Source organism: Lithobates pipiens, unplaced genomic scaffold (genome assembly GCF_037356315.1).
Source record: "Lithobates pipiens isolate NorthernLeopardFrog02 unplaced genomic scaffold, aLitPip1_a1.2 Scaffold_8, whole genome shotgun sequence".
In the NCBI taxonomy this organism is placed as follows: Eukaryota; Metazoa; Chordata; class Amphibia; order Anura; family Ranidae; genus Lithobates; species Lithobates pipiens.
In genome coordinates this window covers 595,011,880-595,034,518 of record NW_027507903.1, presented here as the reverse complement: position 1 = coordinate 595,034,518, position 22,639 = coordinate 595,011,880, and the positions used below count along the sequence as shown (strand labels likewise).

Genomic DNA, 22,639 nt, shown 5'->3' with positions numbered 1-22,639 from the left:
ATGGGCAAAAATGTCACTCTCTAGATGTGCAAAGCTGGTAGAGACATCCCCAAAAAGACTTGCAGCTGTAATTGCATAGAAAGGTGGTTCTACAAAGTATTGACTCCGGGGGGCTGAATACAAATGCACCCCACACTTTTCACATATTTATTTGTAAACATTTTTGAAAAACATTTATCATTTTCCTTCCACTTCTCAATTATGCGCCACTTTATCTTGTTCTATCACATAAAATCCCAATAAAATACATTTACGTGGATTGTTGGAGGGGGATTATGGTGTGGGATTGTTTTTCAGGGGTTGGGCTTGGTCCCTTAGTTCCAGTGAAGGGAGCTCTTAAAGAGGAAGTAAACCCTGATGAGTTTACTTCCTCTTTGATTCCCTGCAAAGGTAAAGCATAATGGACTACTATGCATGGCATAGTAGCCCATTATGTGTCACTTACCTGACACAGGAGCCAGCGAAGTCACCGCTGTCCCCTGTAGTTTCGAGCGTCCATCTTCTTGGTGGGTCTCCGTGGGTCTCGCTGCTCCGGCGCTGTGATTCGCCGGAGCAGCGATGACATCACTCCCCCGCATGCGCACAGGAGCCGACACTCGCGGCATATCGCCACAATCTGTGGCTTACCCAGTGCGCCTGCATGCGCTGTAGACAGCGGTGGCTGTCTTCAGCTAAATATATCTCCTAAACCGTATAGGTTTAGGAGATATTTCTTGGACCTACAGGTAAACCTTAATCTAGGCTTACCTGTAGGTCAAAGTGGTTTGTAAGGGTTTACAACCACTTTAAGGCATCAGCATACCAAGACATTTTGGACAATTTCATGCTCCCAACTTTGTGGGAACAGTTTGAGGATGGTGCCGTCCTGTTCCAACATGACTGTGCACCAGTGCACAAAGCATGGTCTATAAAGACATGGATGAGCGAGTTTGGGGTGGAGGAACTTGACTGGCCTGCACAGAGTCCTGACCTCAACCTGATAGAACACCTTTGGGGTGGATTAGAGCGGAGACTGCGAGCCAGGCCTTCTCATCCAACATCAGTGCCTGACCTCACAAATGTGCTTCTGGAAGAATGGTCAAACATTCCCATAGGCACACTCCTAAACCTTGTGGACAGCCTTCCCAGAAGAGTCAAAGCTGTTATAGCTGCAAAGGGTGGACCGACTGCCATTAAAGTTCATGTAAATGCAGGTGTCCCAATACTTTTGGTAATATGGTGTATATTGATATTTACTATTGATAGATAGATATATCTGCCATTCATCTTCATGTAAAGGAACATATAGACATAAGAGGAAAATATCATCTTTGCGAACCAACACTACAGGAAAAAATATATATTATTGAGGATGGACTGTTCACCATTCCTATCAAGTGTTTGGGTTGTCTACACATGGTATTAACATGCGCACTCATGGGATAGCTCATGTTTATGTTACTCAGGTTCTATGAATAATTGTACAGCAGTTGGATCTTCCATCCACTGCCTTATGGTTATAGTTCCTTTAGGCCCAGTTAGTACTTATGTTAATATATTCCTTTATCACAAATTCTAAATGTATTTGTCCCCCATCTTACCTTGCAGGAATCCTCTACATCTATCCAAATGGAGTCAGATACGATTTCGTTTTTTACTACATAGTAAGCCACAAAGCGAAAGGATGGAAGCATCTCCCATGTTATTGGCAGGACCAAAGTCACCAGGGTCTGATTTTTCTTCCTCTCCTGTCTGCCAACTTTAATTATTTGTCCTCTACTTAGAACCTGAGGAAAGCAAAGGTGAAGGATACAGAGTCAGGATGGAACCTATTAAATTTAGTATGTATCTACCACAGGATGGTCCTGGGGATACATTGCATAAAACACAGGATGGAACCTATGTTGTATATGTACGTATAGTAAAAAAAAGGTTTTGTCTATACATCCACTTTAATTTTGAAAAAAAGTCCAATGGTGGCTAAAAAAACTAAAATTTTAAGCTAAATAATAAAATGTTTTTGAGGACTAGGTTAAAAAAATATTGTTAAATTACTTTAAGCAAACATCAGCTTTTCTCAACCAGGGTTCCTCCAGAGGTTACTAGGAGGTTCCTTGAGCTGTGGTGGATAGACTTCTTGCACATTGGTGCCTTCAGAGTCCCAGGGCCAGTGTTTGCAGTCTCTAAAGCCGGCCATAGACAGAGCAAATTTCTTTTCTGCAACCACAGTGTTGACAGCGGAATCCCTCCCGTAGAGCCATTGTGTTCTCCCTTCGGTGGAAGTCATCCCCGCTGGGAGAACACTGTGATATTTGCAATAATCACATGTAAAATCCGTCAGGCTGGTTGTACCCAAGTTGATCGATCCATCAACTTGGGAACATTCAGCCTGCCCATACATGGTTTGAATGTTGGCCAGTTCCTGCTGAACCGTCCGAGATTCAAACTGCCTATGGCCAGCTTTAGAGTGGCATTCCTTCCATTGACCATCAACTTAAATTGGTAGTAAACTCTAGAGGACAAGTCAGTACAATTTCAGTCAGTATAATCTAACTTGTTTCTAATGCCCCGTACACACGATCAGACTATCTGGTGGACAATCCGCCCATGTGTGGGCTCCGGCTGACTTTTTTTCCCCAAAAGTCTGGCGGATTTAGAAAGAAGTTTTGACTCAAAATTGTCCGCCGGACTCGGCAGTCTGGCGGACGATCCGTCCGTCTGTGTGCTAGTCCGCGGACTTTTGAAATGAACGGACTTGCCCACACATGGAGAAAAGTCCGTTCATTTTGAACGTGGCTCCAGGTAGACAGGACTAGCGAAGGAAGTCAATGTCGCCGCCTCCATCTGCGAGATTGACACTTCGCTAGCCCCATCACCTGGTATGGACTTAAAGGGGAAGCCCTACGCTGAAAAAACGGCGTGGGGATCCCCCCAAAGTTCATATCAGACCCTTATCCGAGCACGCAGCCCGGCCGGTCAGGAAAGGGGGTGGGGACGAGCGAGCGCCCCCCCCCCCCCTCCTGAGCTGTACCAGGCCATGTGCCCTCACATGGGGGGGTATTTTGGGAAAAGGGGGGCCCTGCGGCCCCCCCACCCCAAAGCACCTTGTCCCCATGTTGATGAGGACAAGGGCCTCTTCCCAACAACCCTGGCCATTGGTTGCCGGGGTCTGCGGGCAGGGGACTTATCAGAATCCAGGAGCCCCCTTTAATAAGGGGGCCCCAGATACCGCCCCCATCCTATGTGAATGAGTATTGGGGTACCATGTACCTCTACCCATTCACCTGGTGAAAAAAGTGTAAATAAAAAACACAACACAAGTTTTTAAAATAATTTATTAGACAGCTCCGGTGGTCTTCCGTCTTGGGGGGGTCTTCTCGCTGGACTCCTCCGCTATCTTCTGCTAGCTCTTTTACTAGCGGAGAAGCCCGGCTTTCTTCTTCGTTGTCGCCGCCGTCCGGAGGTCTTCTTCTGACTTTGGGGTCTTGTCACGCTCTTCGGGGGTCTTGTCCTCCTCTTCGGTTCTTCTTGCCGGGCCTCCGCTATCTTCTTATAGCTCTTTAACTAGCTTTGGTCCGGTCTTCTGCCGCTGTCGCCTTCTTCTCTTCTCTTCTTCTCTTCTTCCTTGCGATGTTGATATGACGCTCTCTCTGGCCGCAATGGCCGTTGTGCGGTGACTTATATAGGGACAAGGGGCGGGGGTCACCAGGTGATGTCACAGTCCCAGCATCCTCCGGGAAAAGTCCAGTCGTGTGTGGGCAAGTCCGCTCGGAAAAGTTTGGCAGAACTCCGCTGCAAAGTCTGGCGGGTTGTCCGCCAGGCTAAGTCCACCGTACTAAGTCCGCCGGATAGTCCGATCATGTGTACCCGTTTAGGAGATATCACCGCTCCTTCTGTCCATTACGTCACTCGCGCATGCACAGTGTAAATCCTTTTAATGGCACGCTGATCAATGTAGATTAGTGTGCTGTGTTTACATTGTTGTATTTCTTTGTAGATTTTTATGTTGTTTTTACATTACGTTGGTATTAGATCAAATATGTGTAATGATTTTTGAGCAATATTAGAGAAAGTGGTGTAATATTTGCATGCTGGTAGTTTGATTTTCTGTTATTTTTTTTCAGTCGGTGTTATTAATTCTTTTTTGTTAATGACAATTTTATTGAAGATTACATACCGGAACAGGTAAGCAGAACAATACAGAGTCAGTAGCAGTTGGTTTGGTTACATTTGGCATAAAACAATTGCGGACGCAGCCGCTATCAAACAGTTGGTAACCTTACAAAAAAAAACTATGCGACTTATCGTGAAACATAACAAAGCAAAACACGATATAATAATAAAATATAACAAAGCAGGTTTCCTCGCCTCCCAGACACTAGGAGATAGCCTTCAGTGTTTCAGTTTTTGCTTTGGTTTAGGTAGTTGTGTCTGCAGGTCCATATGTCGTGGGGGTACACCTGGGGGATTAAAGACTAACGGATGTGAGAGTATCTCGGTGTAAGGAGATATCAGGATCGTATATATCCATGAGATAGGCGGGTATGTGTGTCTTATTATTTGTTGATAGAGGTCCAGAGAAAGCTAAGATTGTGTGTGAAGGAATTTCTCACAGTTGAGAAGTATGACCTTGTGAAAGAGGTCTGTTCTCATTTTCAAGAAGATCATATCTGTATAAGGCGTTTGTAGGAATCTGTGGTCTTGAAATGAATCCAACAAGCCCAAGTGGTCGTGAATTTCGTAGGGGTATCTTTTGCTTGGTGTATAAGGTCTTCCATTGTCATAATCGCGTCAATGAGATTAAACCAGTCTCGGATTAGTGGAGGGTCGGGTGAACGCCATTTGTGTGGGATGCATATTCTGGCAGCATTTGCCATATGCATGGCTAAAGACTTGAAGTAAGGGCGAGCGGGCTTGTCTGAGTGATGTAATAAAAATTGGGCTGGGGATTTATCCAAGGTGTTATTAATTCTATGTAGTATTTTAATAGGATGGTATGGTTGAGTACAGTATTAATTTATTTTTGTATAGTATTAATTGCTATTATTTGTGATTGTATTGTTGTGTTTTGTTATTGTGATTTTTTTGTTGTCTTGTTGAATGTAATTGTATTTTAGTAATTTCCCTGTGGGATTAATGAAATAATCTGAATCTAGTTTTGGTACAGCACATTAGTACACTACAGAGGTTTTCATGCTTTATTGCTTTTACTGCAAAGTGGCCTTTAAACACTTGCCGAATGTATATTTTACGTATATGGCATCAAGGCAGCTCTCCTGTGCAAAATTAGGGCCAAAAAAAATAAATTTTGACAACGTTTTCTGCATATCTGTACGTGTGAGATACACAATTTAGATACTGTTCTTCTATTCTGCTATTCAAAAAATAATAATTTAGGGCAAAAAAAAATGTTTTTTATTTCTAGTCTAAAAACACCCATTTAGGGCAAAAAAAAATATTTTGCAGTGTTTCCTGCATATCCGTATGTGTGAGGTACACACTTTAGATACTGTTGTTTTATTCTGCTATTCAAAAAATAATACTTTAGGGCAAAAAAAAAAAAATTGGTGCCTTTTCTGCATATGTGTACCTGTGAGATACACCCTTTAGATACTGTTGCTCTATTCTGGTATTCAAAAAGAAAAACATTTAGGGGAAAAATCTTTAATTGCAGTGTTTGCTGCATGTCTGTACATGTGAGATACACCCTTTAGATACTGTTGTTCTATTCTGCTATTCTGCTATTCAAAAAACACCCATTTAGGGCAAGATCCTAAATCTGAGAAATATGAGGAGAACTTCAAATAAGGGACGTGGCCGCAGTCGTGATGCTGCTGGTGGAGCTCCAGTTGCAGGGAGAGGACTTGGTCGATCTGTGCCAGCTACACGTACAAGTGAAACACCTTCCTCAGGTGCGAGTAGGCGACAGAGCCTGCAGTGGTATTTGGTCGGTGTGGCTCTACAAATATTTAGGCCAGGACAAGTACAGGCGATAGTAGATTGGGTTGCTGACAGTGCCTCCAATTCCTTCACATTGTCTCCCACCCAGTCTACTGCTGAAAGATCAGTGTCGGCACCTGCAGCCGATGTCCATCAGTCTTTCACCTCACCCCCTTGCAAATCAGCTAAGCAGTCTGAGCCCCAAATCATACAGCAGTCTCTTATGCTTTTTGATGACCCTGTTAGCATGGTTTCCCAGGGCCATCCACCTAGCCCTGCCCCAGAAGTGGAAGAGATTGAGTGCACCGATGCCCATCCATTTATGATTCAAGATGAGTACATGGGAGGACCATCACAGCACATCTCGGATGATGACGAAGGTTCCAACTGCTGCTGCTTTCACAATTGTGCAGATCGACAAGGAGGGCAGGGGTGAAGACTGGGTGGAAGATGATGTGGAGGACAATGAGGTCCTAGACCCAACATGGAATCAATGTCATGCAGGTGAACTGTGTAGTACGGAGGAAGAGGAGGTGGTCGGCGGTCGCACAGAGCCACCAGCACAGCAGAAGAGGGAGCAGGGTGCAAAAGCGGAGCGTCCGTCCCCTAGACAGTACGCCTGCTACTGACCAACACAGCAAGGAACCAAGCACACCAAAGTCAGGTCCAAGGAGTTCCCTAGCGTGGCAGTTCTTCAGACAATGTGGTGATGACAAGACACGAGTGGTTTGCACTATGTGCAATCAGAGCCTGAAGCAAGGCATAAACGTTCTCAACCTGAGCACAACCTGCATGACCAGGCATCTAAGTGCAAGGCACCAGCTGCATTGGAGTAGACCCCTCAATAACCAAGAAAGGTCTCTGGCTTCTCCTGCTTCATCTTCTGCTGCAGTCTCGGCCTCTTCATCCACCTCTGTAGCAGTGTTGGTCATCTTACTTTAAAAAAGTAATTAGTTAAGTTACAAATTACTTCTCCCAAAAACGAATTGCGTTAGTAACTCAATTACTACATTGGAAAAGTAATTGGTTACTCAGCAAAGTAACTTTGATTTTTTTAAAATATTCTATAATGCAATTACGTTCTATAACATCTTTAATATCAAAGATGTTTATATTAACTGAAGAATAAAACACTATATACAGTATTTTAGATCATTTGGAGTGGTACTTGAGGGGGTGGCAGCGGTGGTACTTGAGGGGGTGGCAGTGGTGGTGGTGTACTTGGGGGGTGGCAGCGGTGGCACTTGGGGGGGTGGCAGTGGTGGTGGTGTACTTGGGGGGGTGGCAGGCAGCGCGGTACTTGGGGGGGTGGCAGCAGTGGTGGTGCCATCCTCTCCCACCACCACCACCTCTGCCTCTTACTGATCCCATCCCCCGCCACCACTGATCTCATCCGTACCCTATCTCCCCCATCACTTCTGTTGTAGAAGTGATGGTGGGTGGGTAGGGATGGGATCAGTAAGAAGCAGAGGTGGTGGAGGACTTGGGATGGATCGATTGCACTGCAATTCGAATCATCAGTCACTTACTTAAATGCCTCCAGGGATGCCTTTCCTCATGGAGAGAGAGAGAGAGACCCTCCCCTTCACTCTATTGGTGTCAGCTGGTCAGCTGACTTCATTTTTCTGTGTCCGCCTCGCCTCCCTACATTCTCTCTGTCTGGATAGGAGGGGCAGGATGGGGCGGGATGGGGCAGTCCAGACAGTATCAGCCTCTTCTCAGCTCAGCGGGCGAAAGCCCCCCTCCCCGCGGCAAAACGAACGGCCAGGCAGCACGGCCACGGCGGGCCTCCTGGGTGGTAGATGTAATTTAAGTAATTCTGCCCAAGTAATGGGAACTGAGTTACCATGAGGGGAAGAGTAATCAGTTAGATTACTCGTTACCCTCTAAAGTAACTGTGTTACATAATTCCGTTTATTTTAAGTTAAGTTACTTACATCACTGCTCTGTAGTGACAGTGGCACCTGCCACCCCGCAAACAGAGGATCTGCCAGCAACACTACCACTTGGGTCACCAACCATGTCCACAATGTCCCATGGAAGCGTTCAGCTCTCTATTTCCCAAACACTGGAGCGGAAGAGGAAGTACCCCCCTAGCCACCCGCGATCCCTGGCCCTGAATGCCAGCATTTCAAAATTCCTCGCCTTTGAAATGCTGTCATTCCGTCTGGTGGAGACGCAGAGATTTAAAAGCCTGATGGCATTGGCTGTCCCACAGTATGTCATGCCCAGCTGCCACTACTTTTCCAGGCGAGCCATCCCTTCCCTGCACAACCAAGTGGGGACAAAATCAGGTGTGCACTGCGCAACGCCATCTGTGGCAAGGTCCTCCTATCTACGGATACGTGGACCAGTAAGCACGGTCAGGGACGTTATATCTCCCTAACAGCACACTGGGTAAATGCAGTGGCGGCTGGGCCTGAGGCGGATAGCAGTTTGGTGCATGTCCTTCCACCACCGAGGATTGCAGGGTGTTTCAGTTTGCCTCCTGTTGCTAAATCTTCCTACTCCGCTTCCTCATCCTCTACCGCCTCCTTATCCGGTCAGCGCAACACCTTCACCACCAAGTTCAGCACAGCCAGGGGTAAATGACAGCAGGCAGTTTTAAAACGTTCCTGTTTGGGGGAAAAACCCATCACCGTGTAGGAGTTGTGGAGGTACATGGAACAACAGACCGATGAGTGGTTGGTGGTAGTGAGCCTCAAGTCTGGCCTGGTGGTGTGCGATAATGGGTGAAATCTCGTAGCAGCTCTGGGCCTAGCCAGTTTGACGCACATCCCTTGCCTGGCACATGTGATGAATTTGGTTGTGCAAAGTTTCCTAAAAATAACACCGATATGCCAGAGCTGCTGCAGAAAGTGCGGGCCATCTTTTTTGCACTTTCGGCTTTCTCACCCTGCTGCTGCTCGCCTGTCAGCGCTGCAGTGTAACTTCGGCCTTCCCGCTCACCGCCTCATATGTGACGTGCCCACAAGGTGGAACTCCACCTTGCACATGCTGGCCAGACTGTGCGAGCAGCAGCAGGAGATAGTGGAGTTTCAGCTGCAGCACGCACGCGTGAGTCGCTCTGCGGAACAGCACCACTTCACCACCAATAACTGGGCCTCCATGCGAAACCTGTGTGCCTTGTTGTGCTGTTTCGAGTACTCCACCAACATGGCCAGTGCCAATGGCGCTGTTCTCATCGTTACTATCCCAGTTCTATGCCTCCTTGAAAAACGCTTTGAGCGATGATGTCTTCCATCATGATGGAAGAGGATGTGGCACAGAAGGAGGAGGAGGAAGAAGGAGGAAGAGGGGTCATTTCCAAGGCTTTCAGGGCAGTCATTCACAAGTGGCTCTGAGGGTGGGTTCCTGCACCAACAAACGCCAGGTACACAATTGTCCAGAAAGGGCACAGTTCTGGAGGTTGACGAGGTGGAGGATGAGGAGGAGGAGGAGGAACCATGTTCACAGCAGGGTGGCACCCAGACCAGCTCATGGCCATCACTGGTGCATGACTGGGGGGATACAGAGGACACCAACGATACACCTACCACAGAGGACAGCTTTTCATTGCCTCGGGGCAGCCTGGCACACATTAGTGATTACATGATGCAGTGTCTCCGCAACGACCGCTGAGTTTCCCACATTCTAACTGGTGCTGATTACTGGGTGGTGACCCTGCTGGATCTCGTACACAACGTACTGTCCTTAATTCCTTCACTGGAGCGTGATCATAAGATGCGCGAGTACAAGCGCACGCTGGTAGACGCGTTGCTGGTGGCATTCCCACCTGACAGCGGGGGCACAGTGGAAGCACAAGCTGAAAGGCAGAGGAGGAGGAAGAGGTCGCCAACGCAGCCGGGGAACCGCCAGCACCTCAGAAGGCAGGGTTAGCATTGCCGAAATATGGAAAAGCTTTGTCAGCACGCCACAACAACCAGCACCACCAGCTGATATGGAACGTCTTAGCAGGTGGCAACATTTCACCAACATGGTGGAGCAGTATGTTTGCCCCCTTCAACTTCTGGGTCTCCAAATTGGGCACATGGCCTGAGTTTGCCCTTTATGCCTTGGAGGTGCTGGCCAGCCCTGCAGCCAGTGTATTATCTGAACGTGTATTTAGCACGGCAGGGGGCATTATCACAGACAAGCGCAGCCGCCTGTCCAGAGCCAATGTGGACAAACTCACTCAGGCATGGATCCCACAGGACTTGTCCGTACCTTGGGCAGAATAGACATGTATAATGGCCTTACCCAGCCATTGTTGTATTTTTGATCTTTCTCACCCTTTTGGGGATGTACCCTAATTTAACCACTTCAATACTGGGCACTTAAACACATTCCTGCCCAGACCAATTTTGAGCTTTCAGTGCTGTAGCACTTTGAATGACAATTGCGCGGTCATGCTACACTGTACCCAAATGAAATTTTTATCATTTTTTTCCCACAAATAGAGCTTTCTTTTGGTGGTATTTGATCACCTCTACGGTTTTTATTTTTTGCGCTACAAATAAAAAAAAAACGAAAATTTTGAAAAAAAAAATGTTTTTTTTGTTTCAGTTTCAAACCTTTGTAAATAAGTAAGTTTTCTCCTTCACTGATGGGCACTGATGGGGCTACACTGATGGGCACTGATAAGGCGGCACTGATGGGCACCAATGATGTGGCACCAATGAAGTGGCACTGATGAGGTGGCATTGATGGACACTGATATGTGGCACTGATAGGCGGCACTGATAGGCGGCACTGATGGGCGACACGGATGGGCGACACGGATGGACACTGATAGGTGGCACAAATTGGCACTGATAGCTGGCACGGATTGGCATGGATGGGCGGCACAGATGGGCATGGATAGGCGGCACAGATGGGCACGGGTGGGCACTGATAGGCGGCATAGGTGGGCACTGATAGGCGCCACAGGTGGGCACTCATAGGCGGTGCAGGTGGGCACTCATAGGCGGCATTGGTGTTATACTGTACTAATGGATGCCAATCAGTGCCAAACAATAATGCATGCCAATCAGTGATGCCCATTATGGGCACTGATTGGCATCCATTATGGGCACTGATTGGCATCCATTGTGCTGACTGGCATCCCTGGTGGTCTAGGGAGGATTACCTTTTGCTGGGCATCCCTGGTGGTCTGGTGGCATCCCTGGTGGTCCAGTGTGGGCATCCTCGGGGGGGCTGTGGGCTGTGCTGATAATCGATCAGCACAGACCCCCCCTGTCAGAGCAACAGCCGATCAGCTCTATTCTACTCGCGTCTGACAGACGCGAGCGAGGAAAAGCCGATCACCGGCTCTTCCTATTTACACTGTGATCAGCCGTGATTGGACACGGCTGATCACGTAGTAAAGAGTCTCTGTCGGAGACTCTTTACCGAGATCGTAGTTGCCGGGTGTCAGACTGACACCCCGCAACAACGATCGCCGCGATGCGCGCCCCCGGGGGCGCGCAGCGGCTCATAATCCTGATCACGTCATATGACGTCTGATCAGGATTATGAAACCACTTTGCCACCGTCAATTGCCTATAGGGCGGGCGGCAAGTAGTTAAAAAAATAAATTAATTAAAAGCAAAAACCAGTGTTGGCTACCTTGTCCTCCTCCATCGCTGCTTCCACCTACACTGCCACATCCACCGCCACCTCAACCTCCTACACCATATGGACCTCATCCTCCTAGGTCATTATTATTTTTTATTTTTATGTATTTTATGTTATTTTAAGTTATTTCCCTATTCCCCTGCTCTTAACAACATTTTGCTGCCATTTGCAGCCCTCTAGCCCTTTCCATTACTTTTTTAGATCCATTTTAGTCCTCAAAAGTTCGGGTCCTCATTGAATTCAATGGGGTTCGGGTTCGGGGTTAAGTTCGGGTACCGAAATCGAGCGTTTTTGCAAAGTTCAGCCGAACCCGTCGAACCCGAACATCCAGGTGTGTGCTCAACTCTATTCATAATCACTCAGAGCTTCCTCCTACACCCCATGTGACCATGTCACATCACATGCAGTGTAAACCTGGCCATTACTGCAGTCTTATCAGCTGAAGCTGATAAGACTGACAAAGGCAAACATTAGACAAGAGGCACAAGTAAATACTATGAAATAAAACAAGTCAGCTATGAACAGGGAAGCAGGGTTGCCATAGAAACGTTGGATTGAGAAGGAGGCTTGGTTAACAGTACAGGAAGTGCTCAATGTAAGGACCGAAATACACTCCACTGTGGACTCAGAAAACAATACTTAAGGTGGGGCTGCCTAACCCCTGAAAACAATTTTTTTAAAGTTTGTTTAAACAGTAAGTAATATGCGATTTGGGCTGGATTACAGTGGCTATAGTTTGATAATTACTTATTATAATGGACTAAATGAAAAGAAGAATCAGAGTGGGAGAGTTTACTTCCTCTTTAAAAAACAAAGCAAAACACAGGCTACATTGGTTTTTGGGGCTTCTGAAGACCTCTAAAAAGCAACGGACTACATTTGCAAGTACCAGGGGGTGCATGCTATTCTTCAAGTGCCTGCTTGTAATAAACTTTTGTACAATGCGATCACAGTGGAATTGATAATTATTGTTACCAGGTAGGTGAAGTGGTTGATCTGACTCAGAATTGTTGGGTCGCTGTTCCGAATAATAAAGTTAATGAAGACATTCTTTCCAACTCTCAGCAGCTCCGTCCCTGTGACACTGAGGTGAAGGTAATTGCCAGAAACTGGTTTGTATGCTGTGGCTGTCATGCTGGCGGTGGCTTGATGTTCATTCTTGAATGTCGAAACATCTGTTTTAGCCTAAAAACCAACAGATGTTGCACAATGAAGTAACTGTCAGGGGAAGAGTGAATAGCAATTCTATAGAGTTTCACTAGAATGACAGCTCTAAGTCTGCCGGGGATGCTGTTATTACGCCAAAGATGGCGACGCCGACCAGCAGCTTTAGGGCTTTTGGATGTCTAAACAAGGGAGGATTTTACAGATGAATGACATGCAAAAAATGCATCAATAGTTTTTTGTTTAAATGATTGGTCTGGCGAAAGGGTCTCTTTAAAGTGTTACTAAACCCACAATATTAGAATCAGACTGTATATCAGACTGTATATGCAGTAAAGCATGCTTGTTAAACTCACTGTGGAACCTAAGGGATTAATCCTCTGCATTGTGTAAAAAGGCTGTTTGATCCTGTCTTCTCTGATCTTACCCTTCTTCTACTGTCCCCAATCCATCTCCTGATAGAACAGAGCCTTTGGGGTCACTCTGCACATGTTCAGTTTGGTGCGTATTGCTAACAATTTTTTTTTTTTTGTGGGAGGGTGCATGTGATCAGCACACGGCTAATCGGCAATGTCAAGATAGAGGGTCAGGGGTCATGCAGCCTCATGAAAATGCTTCCTACAAGCTTTAACCAGACACTGATAGAAGTCACAAGTCTGGTATATACTGCTGTTGAGAAAAGGTATTTAGCAGTTAATATTTACTAAAGTAATTGCATTTCCATGTTCTGTGTACTGTGGGAGACCAGATATAGTGAATGCAGGCACCTGGGTTTAGTAACACTTTAACTAAAGTAGACAATATGGACCACCTATTACCACTATTGACATGAGTAAGTAAAGATGATTATTTTTAATTTTTTTTTACTTACCATTATTTGCAAAGAGTTTATATTGGCTTCTGTATTCAGGGTCAGTTTGACAGTCCCTTCGTCTTGTGTTATTCCTCTTAATGGTCCAGGTTGGACCACCACAGGGACACCACGAGCTGGTGAGCCATCGGGGTTTGTGACTAGAACCTACAACAAAAAAGGAAGAATTATTCATTTTTAGTCCAATCTGACAGCATTAAATAAAGGCATAATGCTGCTGACCATTGACCAATTTAGTTCTGTAGGTATTTTTTCTTTATATAAAGAATAGGTTTAAAGTGTATCTAAAAAGGTCTTCCTTTTTTATTTTGTTTTTTATTTGCTGTCTGTCCCATTGGTTCCTTTAACCACCTCAATACAGTGCACTTACACCCCCTTCCTGACCAGACCAATTTTCAGCTTTCAGCGCTTTCACAGTTTGAATGACAATTACTCAGCCATGCAACACTGTACCCATATGAAACTTACATCCTTTTTTCCACACAAATAGAACTTTCTTTTAGTGGTATTTAATCAATAGTGGGTTTTTTATTTTTTGTGCTATAAATAAAAAAATACGTAAATTATGTGAAAAAATGCCCTTTTCTTTGTTTCTGTCATAAAACTTTGCTAATTAGTAATTTTTCTTCATACATTTTGGCCAAAATTTATACTGCTACATATCTTTGGTAAAAATAACCCAAATTAGTGTATATTATTTGGTCTTTGTGAAATTTATAGAGTCTACAAACTATGGTGCCAATCAAATACCCCCAAATGACCCCTTTTTAGAAAGTAGACATTCCAAGGTATTAAGTAAGTAGCATGAGGAGTTTTTTTAAGTTGTCATTTTTTCCCACAATTCTTTGCAATATGAAGTTTTTTTTTATTTTTTATTTTTTTTACAAAATTGTCATATTATCAGGTTATTTCTCAGACACAGCATATGCATACAACTAATTACACCCCAAAATACATTCTGCTACTCTTCCCGAGTATGGCGATACCATATGTGCAAGACTTTTACACAGCATGGCCACATACAGAGGACCAACATTGAAATAGCACCTTCAGGCGTTCTACGAGCAAAAATTACACATCTCATTTCACAGCCACCTATTACATTTTGAAGGCCCTAGAGTACCAGAACAATGGAATTGCCCACAAACTGACCCCATTTTGGAAAGCAAACACTCCAACATATAATCTATGAGGCATAATAAGTCTTTTGAATGGTTCATTTTTTTCCAGAAGTTTTTGGAAAATATGGGAAAAAATTAAAACGCATTTTTTTTTTACACAAAGTTGTCAATTTATAAGATATTTCTAACACATAGCATGTATATAGCAACAATTACACCCCAAAACACATTCTGCTACTCCTCCCGAGTATGGTGATACCACATATGTAGGACTTTTATACAACCTGTTCACAGAGGGAGGCCAAACATTGAAGTAGTACCTTCATGCGTTCTAGGAGCATAAATGACACATCTCATTTCATTCCTACCCATCACACTTTTGATGGTCCAGGAGCACCAGGACAGTGGAATTACCCACAAAATGACCCCATTTTGGAAATCAAACACCCCAACATATATTCTATGAGGCATGGGCTCCAAATAGGTACTCGGGTACTCTGATGGGCTGCAGATAGGTACTCGGGTACTCTGATGGGCTGAAGACAGGTACTTGAGTACTCTGATGGCCTGGTGACAGATACTCGGGTTCTCTGATGGCCTGGTGGCTGGTATTCGGGTACTCTGAAGGGCGGTAATAGGTACTCAGGTACTCATATGGACTGTGACAGGTACTCAGGTACTCGGGTACTCCGATGAACTGTGACAGGTACTCAGATACTCATATGGATTGTGACAGGTACTCAGGTACTCAGATGGACTGACAGGTACTCAGGTACTCAGATGAACTGTGACAGGTATTCAGATACTCATATGGACTTTGACAGGTACTCATATGGATTGTGACAGGTACTGAGGTACTCAGATGGACTTTCAGGTACTCAGCTACTCAGATGAACTGTGACAGGTATTCAGGTACTCAGATGGACTGTGACAGGTACTCGGGTACTCAGATGGGCTGTGATAGGTACTCGGGTACTCTGATGGGCTGTGACAGGTACTCGGGTACTCTGGTGGGCTGTGACAGGTACTCAGGTACTCTGATGGGCTGTGACAGGTATGTTACCGCAATCTCTTCCTCACACATGATCGGTGTGTGAGGAGGAGAACCCTTTAACATCTCGTTACCGAGGTTTGTTTACATTTAGTGATCAGCTGTGAAATGATCACAGCCGATCACGTGGATAAACAGCCAGCCAATGGCTGTTTACCAGCGTCGGTGACGAGAAGTGTTCCCAGGAACACGCCTCCACCGACGTGCATGTGCAGCGTGCTTGCTACCGTGCGCACGCGCCGTGCACAGTGGGGGTGTAACCATCTGTGATCGGCTGTGACTTCATCATGGCTGATCACGTGGTAAACAGCCATACCCAGTGGCTGTTCATCCCCCTCAGTGGCAAGCTGTGTCTCCGTGACACGCCACTACCGAAAGGACAGGGATGCGCGCACGATCGCATGTATTCCCTGCTTAAATGGACCATCATTTGACAGCCGGCGGTCGGCAAGCAGTTAAAGAAATATACAGCTGTGATGAGAGTGTAGAGGAGTGCATGATACAGTATATGGTGTTGCACTTAGATCATTTGTGGATGGAAAAAAATCATTTTTTTAAATTAATTAATATAGTTAAACAAATGAATATGTTTTACTTGGAGCTTTTTCTGTAATCAGCACAAAGTGATTTTTCCGTAATCAGCACGACTAGGTCTGGCCAATCCGCCAGACTTTTGGTGGAGGTCCATCGGACTTTCCAAACTAATGGACTAGCCCACACACGGACTAAAGTCCGTTCCTTTTGAACGTGGCTTCAGGTACTAGGACTAGCGAAGGAACTAGGTACTAGGACTAGAAACTAGGACTAGGACTAGCGAAGGAAGTCAATATCGGCGCTTCTTTCGGCAAGATTGACACCTCACGAGCCCTGTCACCTGGTATGGGATTTAAGGGTAACCCCTATGCCGAAAAACGGCGCGGGGGTCCCCTCAAAGTCCATACCAGACCCTTATCTGAGCATGCAGCCCGGCTGGTCAGGAAAGGGAGTGGGGATGAGCTAGCACCCCCCCAAACTGTACCAGGCCGCATGCCCTCAACATGGGGGGTGCTTTAGGGAAAAGGGCACCCTGAGGGCTCCCCACCCCAAAGCACCTTGTCCCCGTGTTGATGAGGACAAGGGTCTCTTCACGATAATCCTGGCTGTTGGTTGTTGGGGTCTGCGGGCGGGGGCTTTTCGGAATCCAGGAGCCCCCTTTAATAAAGGGTCCCCCAGATCCTGGCCCCCCACCCTATGCAATTGAGTATGGGGTACATCGTACCCCTACCCATTTATCTGGGGGAAAAGAGGCAATAAAACACTACACAGGTTTTTAAAGTAGTTAATTAAGCAGCGCCGGGGGTCTTCTTCTGACTTCTCCACGCTTTCCAGCTTCTTCTCCCGCTCTTCGGTTCTTCTGAGCATCCATCCCCCCATGTTGAGGACATACGGCCTGGTATGGCTAACTCGCCCCCACCCCCTTTCCTGACCGGCTGGGGCTACGTGCTCGGATAAGGGTCTGGTATGGACTTTGGGGGGAATTGAAGTGGCGACATTAACTTCCTTCGCTGGTCCTGTCGTACCTGTAGTCATGTTCAAAATGAATGGACTTTAGTCCGTGTGTGGGCTCGTCCGTTCATTTGGAAAGTCCGGCGGACTAGCACACAGACGAGCGGATTGTCCTCCGGAAAGCCGAGTCTGAGTCAAGTCTTCTTTCAACGTCCGTCTGACTTTTGGGAAGAAAAAGTCCGCCGGAGCCCACACACGTCTGGCGGTCCGCTGGATAGTCCGATCGTGTGTACGCGACAAAAGAGAAAGAACTTTGGAAAAACAAAGCAAAGAAATTCTAAATAAATGTGAGCCAATAATTGAGTCTGCACGTTTCTCATCAGAATCTCCTTTACATCAGGGTCCCCATCAACATTCTTCTTACATCAGCTTTCCCAGCATATTCCCCCCTTTAATTTGTGTCCGCACAGATTCTCTTCATACATCAGTGTCCTCATCAGATCTCCACTTACTTCAGTAGTGTCCCCCTCAGAGATTCCTTAACATCACTGCTTCCATCAGTGTCCCCTCCTACATCAGTGTCCTCATCAAAGTCACCCCTTAACTCAATAGTCTTCCTATCAGAGTTCTCTAACATCGGTGCCCCCATCAGTGTCCCCTCTTACATCAGTGTGCTCATCAGAGTCACCCCTTAACTCAGTAGTGTCCCTGTCAGTGTTCCTCTTACATCAGTGTTCCCACCAGAGTCTCATTACATTATTGTCCCTATTAGAGTCACCCCCTACATCAGTGTCCACATGAGATTCCCCCTTACTACTGTAATTCGACTTACACAGCATGGCTTTGGCTGTGTAGCAGCAGAGTGGTAGCTGGGGGGTGGAGCATGTCTGGAAAGAGGGCAAGCTAGGTCTAAATTACAGGTCTAGTACGTTATTGGTTGCTAGTACGTTGGCAGTCCTAACAACCAATGATACAGAGTAGTCAGGTGGGTGGTACCTGCGATGGAGGCTGCAGATGTGGGGGAGGGGGGCTTTAGAAGCAGACACCATCTTATATAAATGCTGTACACTGAGTCTGAGAATCATTGTGGACCTGATATTATCTCCTAGAAGGCCAGCTATTGTCTGCAGGCCATAGTTTGAAGACAGCTGACCTAGAGATTACTCACTCTTTTTTACTAGCTGTCCCTGTTGGAAGCTGACTAGCAATAGCAGTAAACATCATTTAGGTAATGGCTTTTGAAGCTGGCATCCTACTCCGAGTTGTGTGGAAACTGTGCCCTGCCAGTCAATAGATTCTATAGGACTACGGCATATAAGGTGTTAGTCAGAGAGCCAGGAAAATTATTTTCTTTTGTGGAGCCATCCAGAATCAGGATGTAATTAGGAACAATTCTACTTAGACTGGCGGACTGCCTGGCACCTCAAGATACATCTTCCTCCACTCTGGAACCAGGAACCAGGTATTGTAGCTGATATTTGCACCCAAGAACTAGACGACACTAGCTTAGGTGCAAACTGGAAATCTCTTTGTTGAAAATTCACACAGAATTTATACCACACAAAATCAGATAAAATTACAATTTAAAATTACAATCAGATAAAATTAAAATTACTTGATCACATTATCCTAAACAATGCAAACTTTAAACAGCAATATTATCATTACATCTAAGCCCTTGTACACATGGTCGGAGATTCCGACAACCAAATCCGTCCGATTTTGTCCGTTGGATTTTGTCCGACGGATCTTGTCCAAAACTGTTGCATACACGCGGTCGGACAAAGTTGTCGGAAAATCCGATCTTTCAGAACGTGATGACATAATTTCGTTACGATGGGACTACGTTCAGGCTAGTAGCCAATAGCTTTGATGTAGGAATTTGATCTGAGCATGCATGGCACTTTGTCCGATCGGAATAGTCTACACATGACCGGAGTATTTCCGTTCGGAGCAGTTTGTCGGAAAATATTTCCAGCAAGTTGGAAAATTTGGTCCGACGGACACAGTCCAATGCATACCACACACAGTCGGAATATCCGACAAAACGGTCCGATAGGACACATTCCGAAGGAATCTCTGATCGTGTGTACAAGGGCTAAGAGTACATCTAATGATCCACTAGAAGCTAACAGTGATCTAATCAAATAGCAATCCAGTCAACAGCTACCTAATTAATCAGTAAGTTAATTAACAGCTAGACCCCTAGATAAGCCTTGATTAGTCAGGGAGTGCCCACCCCAGACAATTTGGCACCAGTTCCCCAGAATTCAAGAAGACCAAGAGCTTTCAAAATCTCATTAACCAGCTTTCTTTTCACATCCAACTACTCACTGAGTTTCAAGCGAGCAAAGATCATCATGGCCTCCCTATCTGCCAAAATTCTGCAATAACATGTCATCTTGCATTATATATTAGGACATCTTCCTGAATGCTTGGAGCTCCCTCAAATGCCAAAGCTCAAAATCAGTAGGCAAGAGGCTACCCTGCAGTCTCCTCCAAAAGCCCCTGTTCCAGTTGGGTCTGTCACACATGGGCTACCCCTTAGTGGGGAGCATGAGGACTTCTTCTATGGGGGATAAGGCTGATTGCATTCTTCCTTTGCAGCAATGCATATTCCAGAACCCACTGCTAGAACGCAGGTCTCACTTCTCTCTATACCTCTCTTTATGTGTTATTGAAAACTAGTTAATGAGAAGACAAACAGCATTTAAAGCTTGCCTACACCAGTAGAAATTCATCTGAACATTCGTACAGAAATTCTGAAAAATAGTTCATTAGAGCTTTTGATCTTGACATCACCGAGTCAACAAATATTATTTGAAGCCCTTAAAATTTAGTCCAGACCTTCAATTTTAATGGAATCTCAGATGTATTTCTCTTGTGCCTAGAATAGGCACAGTACAATATGTATGATTTTTTACTAAATTAAAACCACAATCAGAACTTCGTCTGAGAAAAAATGTTCTTCCTGCTCCTTGAATTTTCTTAGACCCATCTAGCCACTTGAAATTCCAACAAATAGTTTGAAAATGAAAAATGTTGTATAGAATTCTTCTATTGTATGCCTAGCTTAGCATAAACTTTTAACCCTACTCTGATCTATCCTAAACAATTGAAAAAATATATATAATTCTGGTCCTTCTTGGGCAGCTGCTGAAAGTAGACTCCTATCGAGTAATATCTTCTTATAGAGAGATACATACCGTAAAGTCATGGGGCAGCCCAGGCTTGAAGTATGCAGGGGTTTTGGTGAAGATGATTTTATATAGCTTATTAACTATGGGAATATTTTCCAATTCTGCTTTTACTATACCAGATCCTAAGGTGAGAGACAACATGCAAGGAACAGAATAAAATATCAGCAAGTAGAAAGATTCTTATATACAGCATGTGTGCAACTTATTCTAAGCCTGAATTCTATAGGTTCTGTCTAATAAAACCTTATCTTCTCACTTTTCATATTAGAATATTAACCACTTCAGCCCCGGAAGATTTGGCTGCTGAATGACCATGCCATTTTTTGCGATTTGGCACTGCGGTGCTTTAACTGACAATTGAGCGGTCGAGCGGGACTGCACACAAACAAAAATTAACGTCCTTTTTTTCCTACAAATAGCTTTCTTTTGGTGGTATTTGATCATCTCTGCGGTTTTAATTTTTTGCGCTATAAACAAAAAAAGAGCGACAATTTTGAAAAAAAACACAATATTTTGTACTTTTTGCTATAAAAAATATCTCCTTTTTAAAAAAAAAAAAAGGCCAATTTTTTCTCAGTTTAGGCTGATATGTATTCTTCTACATATTTTTAGTAATAAATATTGCAATAAGTGTATATTGATTGGTTTGCGCAAATGTTATAGCGTCTACAAAATATGGGATAGATTTATAGCATTTTTATTCTTTTTTTATTTATTTTTACTAGTAATGGCTGAGATCTTTGATTTTTATCAGGACTGCAACATTATGGCAGACACTTTTGACACATTTTTGGCACCATTGGCATTTATACAGCGATCAGAGCTATAAAAATGCACTGATTACAGTAAAAATGTCACTGGCAGAGAAGGGGTTAACACTAGGGGGTGATCAAGAGGTTAATTGTGTTCCCTAGTGTGTGTTCTAACTGTGGGGGGAGGGGAGTGACCTAGAAGAGATGACAGATTGTGATTCCTAGCTTTTAGGAACTCATGATCTGTCTCTCTTCACAGAACAGAACAGGGATTTGTGTGTTTACAAGCGGTTAAAGTAGGTAATACTACTTAATCAGAAAGTATAGTTCATATAAAAAATTTTGAGCTATTATTGCAGTGGCTACCTTACCTTTAAACTAGAACTCAATTTTTGAAAGCTCAAGTGGTTGGGCATTATTTAAGCGGAGTTCCACCCAAAAGTGTAACATCTGCTTAATTGCTTCCTCCCCCCCTCCAGTGTCACATTTGCCATCTTTCAGGAGGGAGGGGGGAACAGGTACCTGTTTTTGACAGGTCCCCTTCCCCACCTCTGTTCTGCTCCCTCCTCCTTCCTCCACTGTTGGGCCAATCAGAAAGTTCAACGCTCTTCGTGCATGTGCAGTAGGGGGTTCCCTTACCTGGAATGGTGGCGGCTGCACCCGACAGTCGATCCAAAGTTCGGGTCAGGTGGGGTGCCGACATTGTGGGCTCCCTGGACAGGTAAGTAAATATAGTAAAAGTCAGCAGCTACAGTATTTGTAGCTGCTGACTTAAAAAAATTTTCCCCAAGGCAGAAATCTGCTTTTAAAATAGAAAAACAACTGCAATTTCTATTTCGATCCAGAGCCAGTGTTCTGAGTCAAATGACGGCAAGCATCATTCAACCCACTTGGAGCCCAAGCTGTTATGGGTCCACCACCTGAGGCTGTGCTGAAAAAGTCAACAGTCTCATAGTGTTCTTTTTCCAAATAGACATGTCCAGAATGGAAACATTTTTGTTTCAGATAGATTCGTTGTTACTAATTTTGCTTGGTTTATTAGTTTGGGAATTAATTTAATTTAGTTTAGTTTAATTTTCAAACTAATTCCAAATTTTGGAAAAAAAAATTAATTGGGTATGAGTAGAGAAATGATCGACCGATTCAAATTCTGTGTGAAGAATAGTTGGTTGTTAAGGAGTGGGGAGCATGAAGCCGGCTGCTGCGTCCTTAAAATGGTTGTAAACCTAGGGAAAAATAAAAAACCTGCAAGACAAAAGCATAATGTGCATACTAGCACATTATGAAATACTCAGCTTAGAACAAAGCACTCTCAGCGGCACCCAGTTACCACTGGGATGGCTAACATCTTCTCCCATCCTTTCTTCTGGGAAAGTGGCCTCTGTCGCTGCGAGTGGCCGGATGACATCACTCCCGTGCATGCACGCGGGAGCCCTCGGTTTCGGCAAGAACCTCGGAAGTTCCAGCACAGTAAGTCGGAC

General features: G+C 44.9%; 1 protein-coding gene across 2 annotated transcripts in view; it reads right to left on the bottom strand.

The window, feature by feature from the left end:
- LOC143961249 (A.superbus venom factor 1-like) overlaps window positions 1-22,639 on the bottom strand; it is a 251,857-nt gene that overhangs the window by 186,100 nt on the left and 43,118 nt on the right. For both annotated transcript variants that reach the window (XM_077470484.1, XM_077470485.1), the window contains exons 10-13: window positions 20,413-20,528; window positions 13,550-13,696; window positions 12,490-12,699; window positions 1,581-1,766 (exon numbers count right to left, since the gene is read on the bottom strand). In XM_077470484.1, coding sequence (XP_077326610.1) covers window positions 1,581-1,766; window positions 12,490-12,699; window positions 13,550-13,696; window positions 20,413-20,528 — 659 coding nt within the window. The remainder of the gene's footprint in view (window positions 1-1,580; window positions 1,767-12,489; window positions 12,700-13,549; window positions 13,697-20,412; window positions 20,529-22,639) is intronic.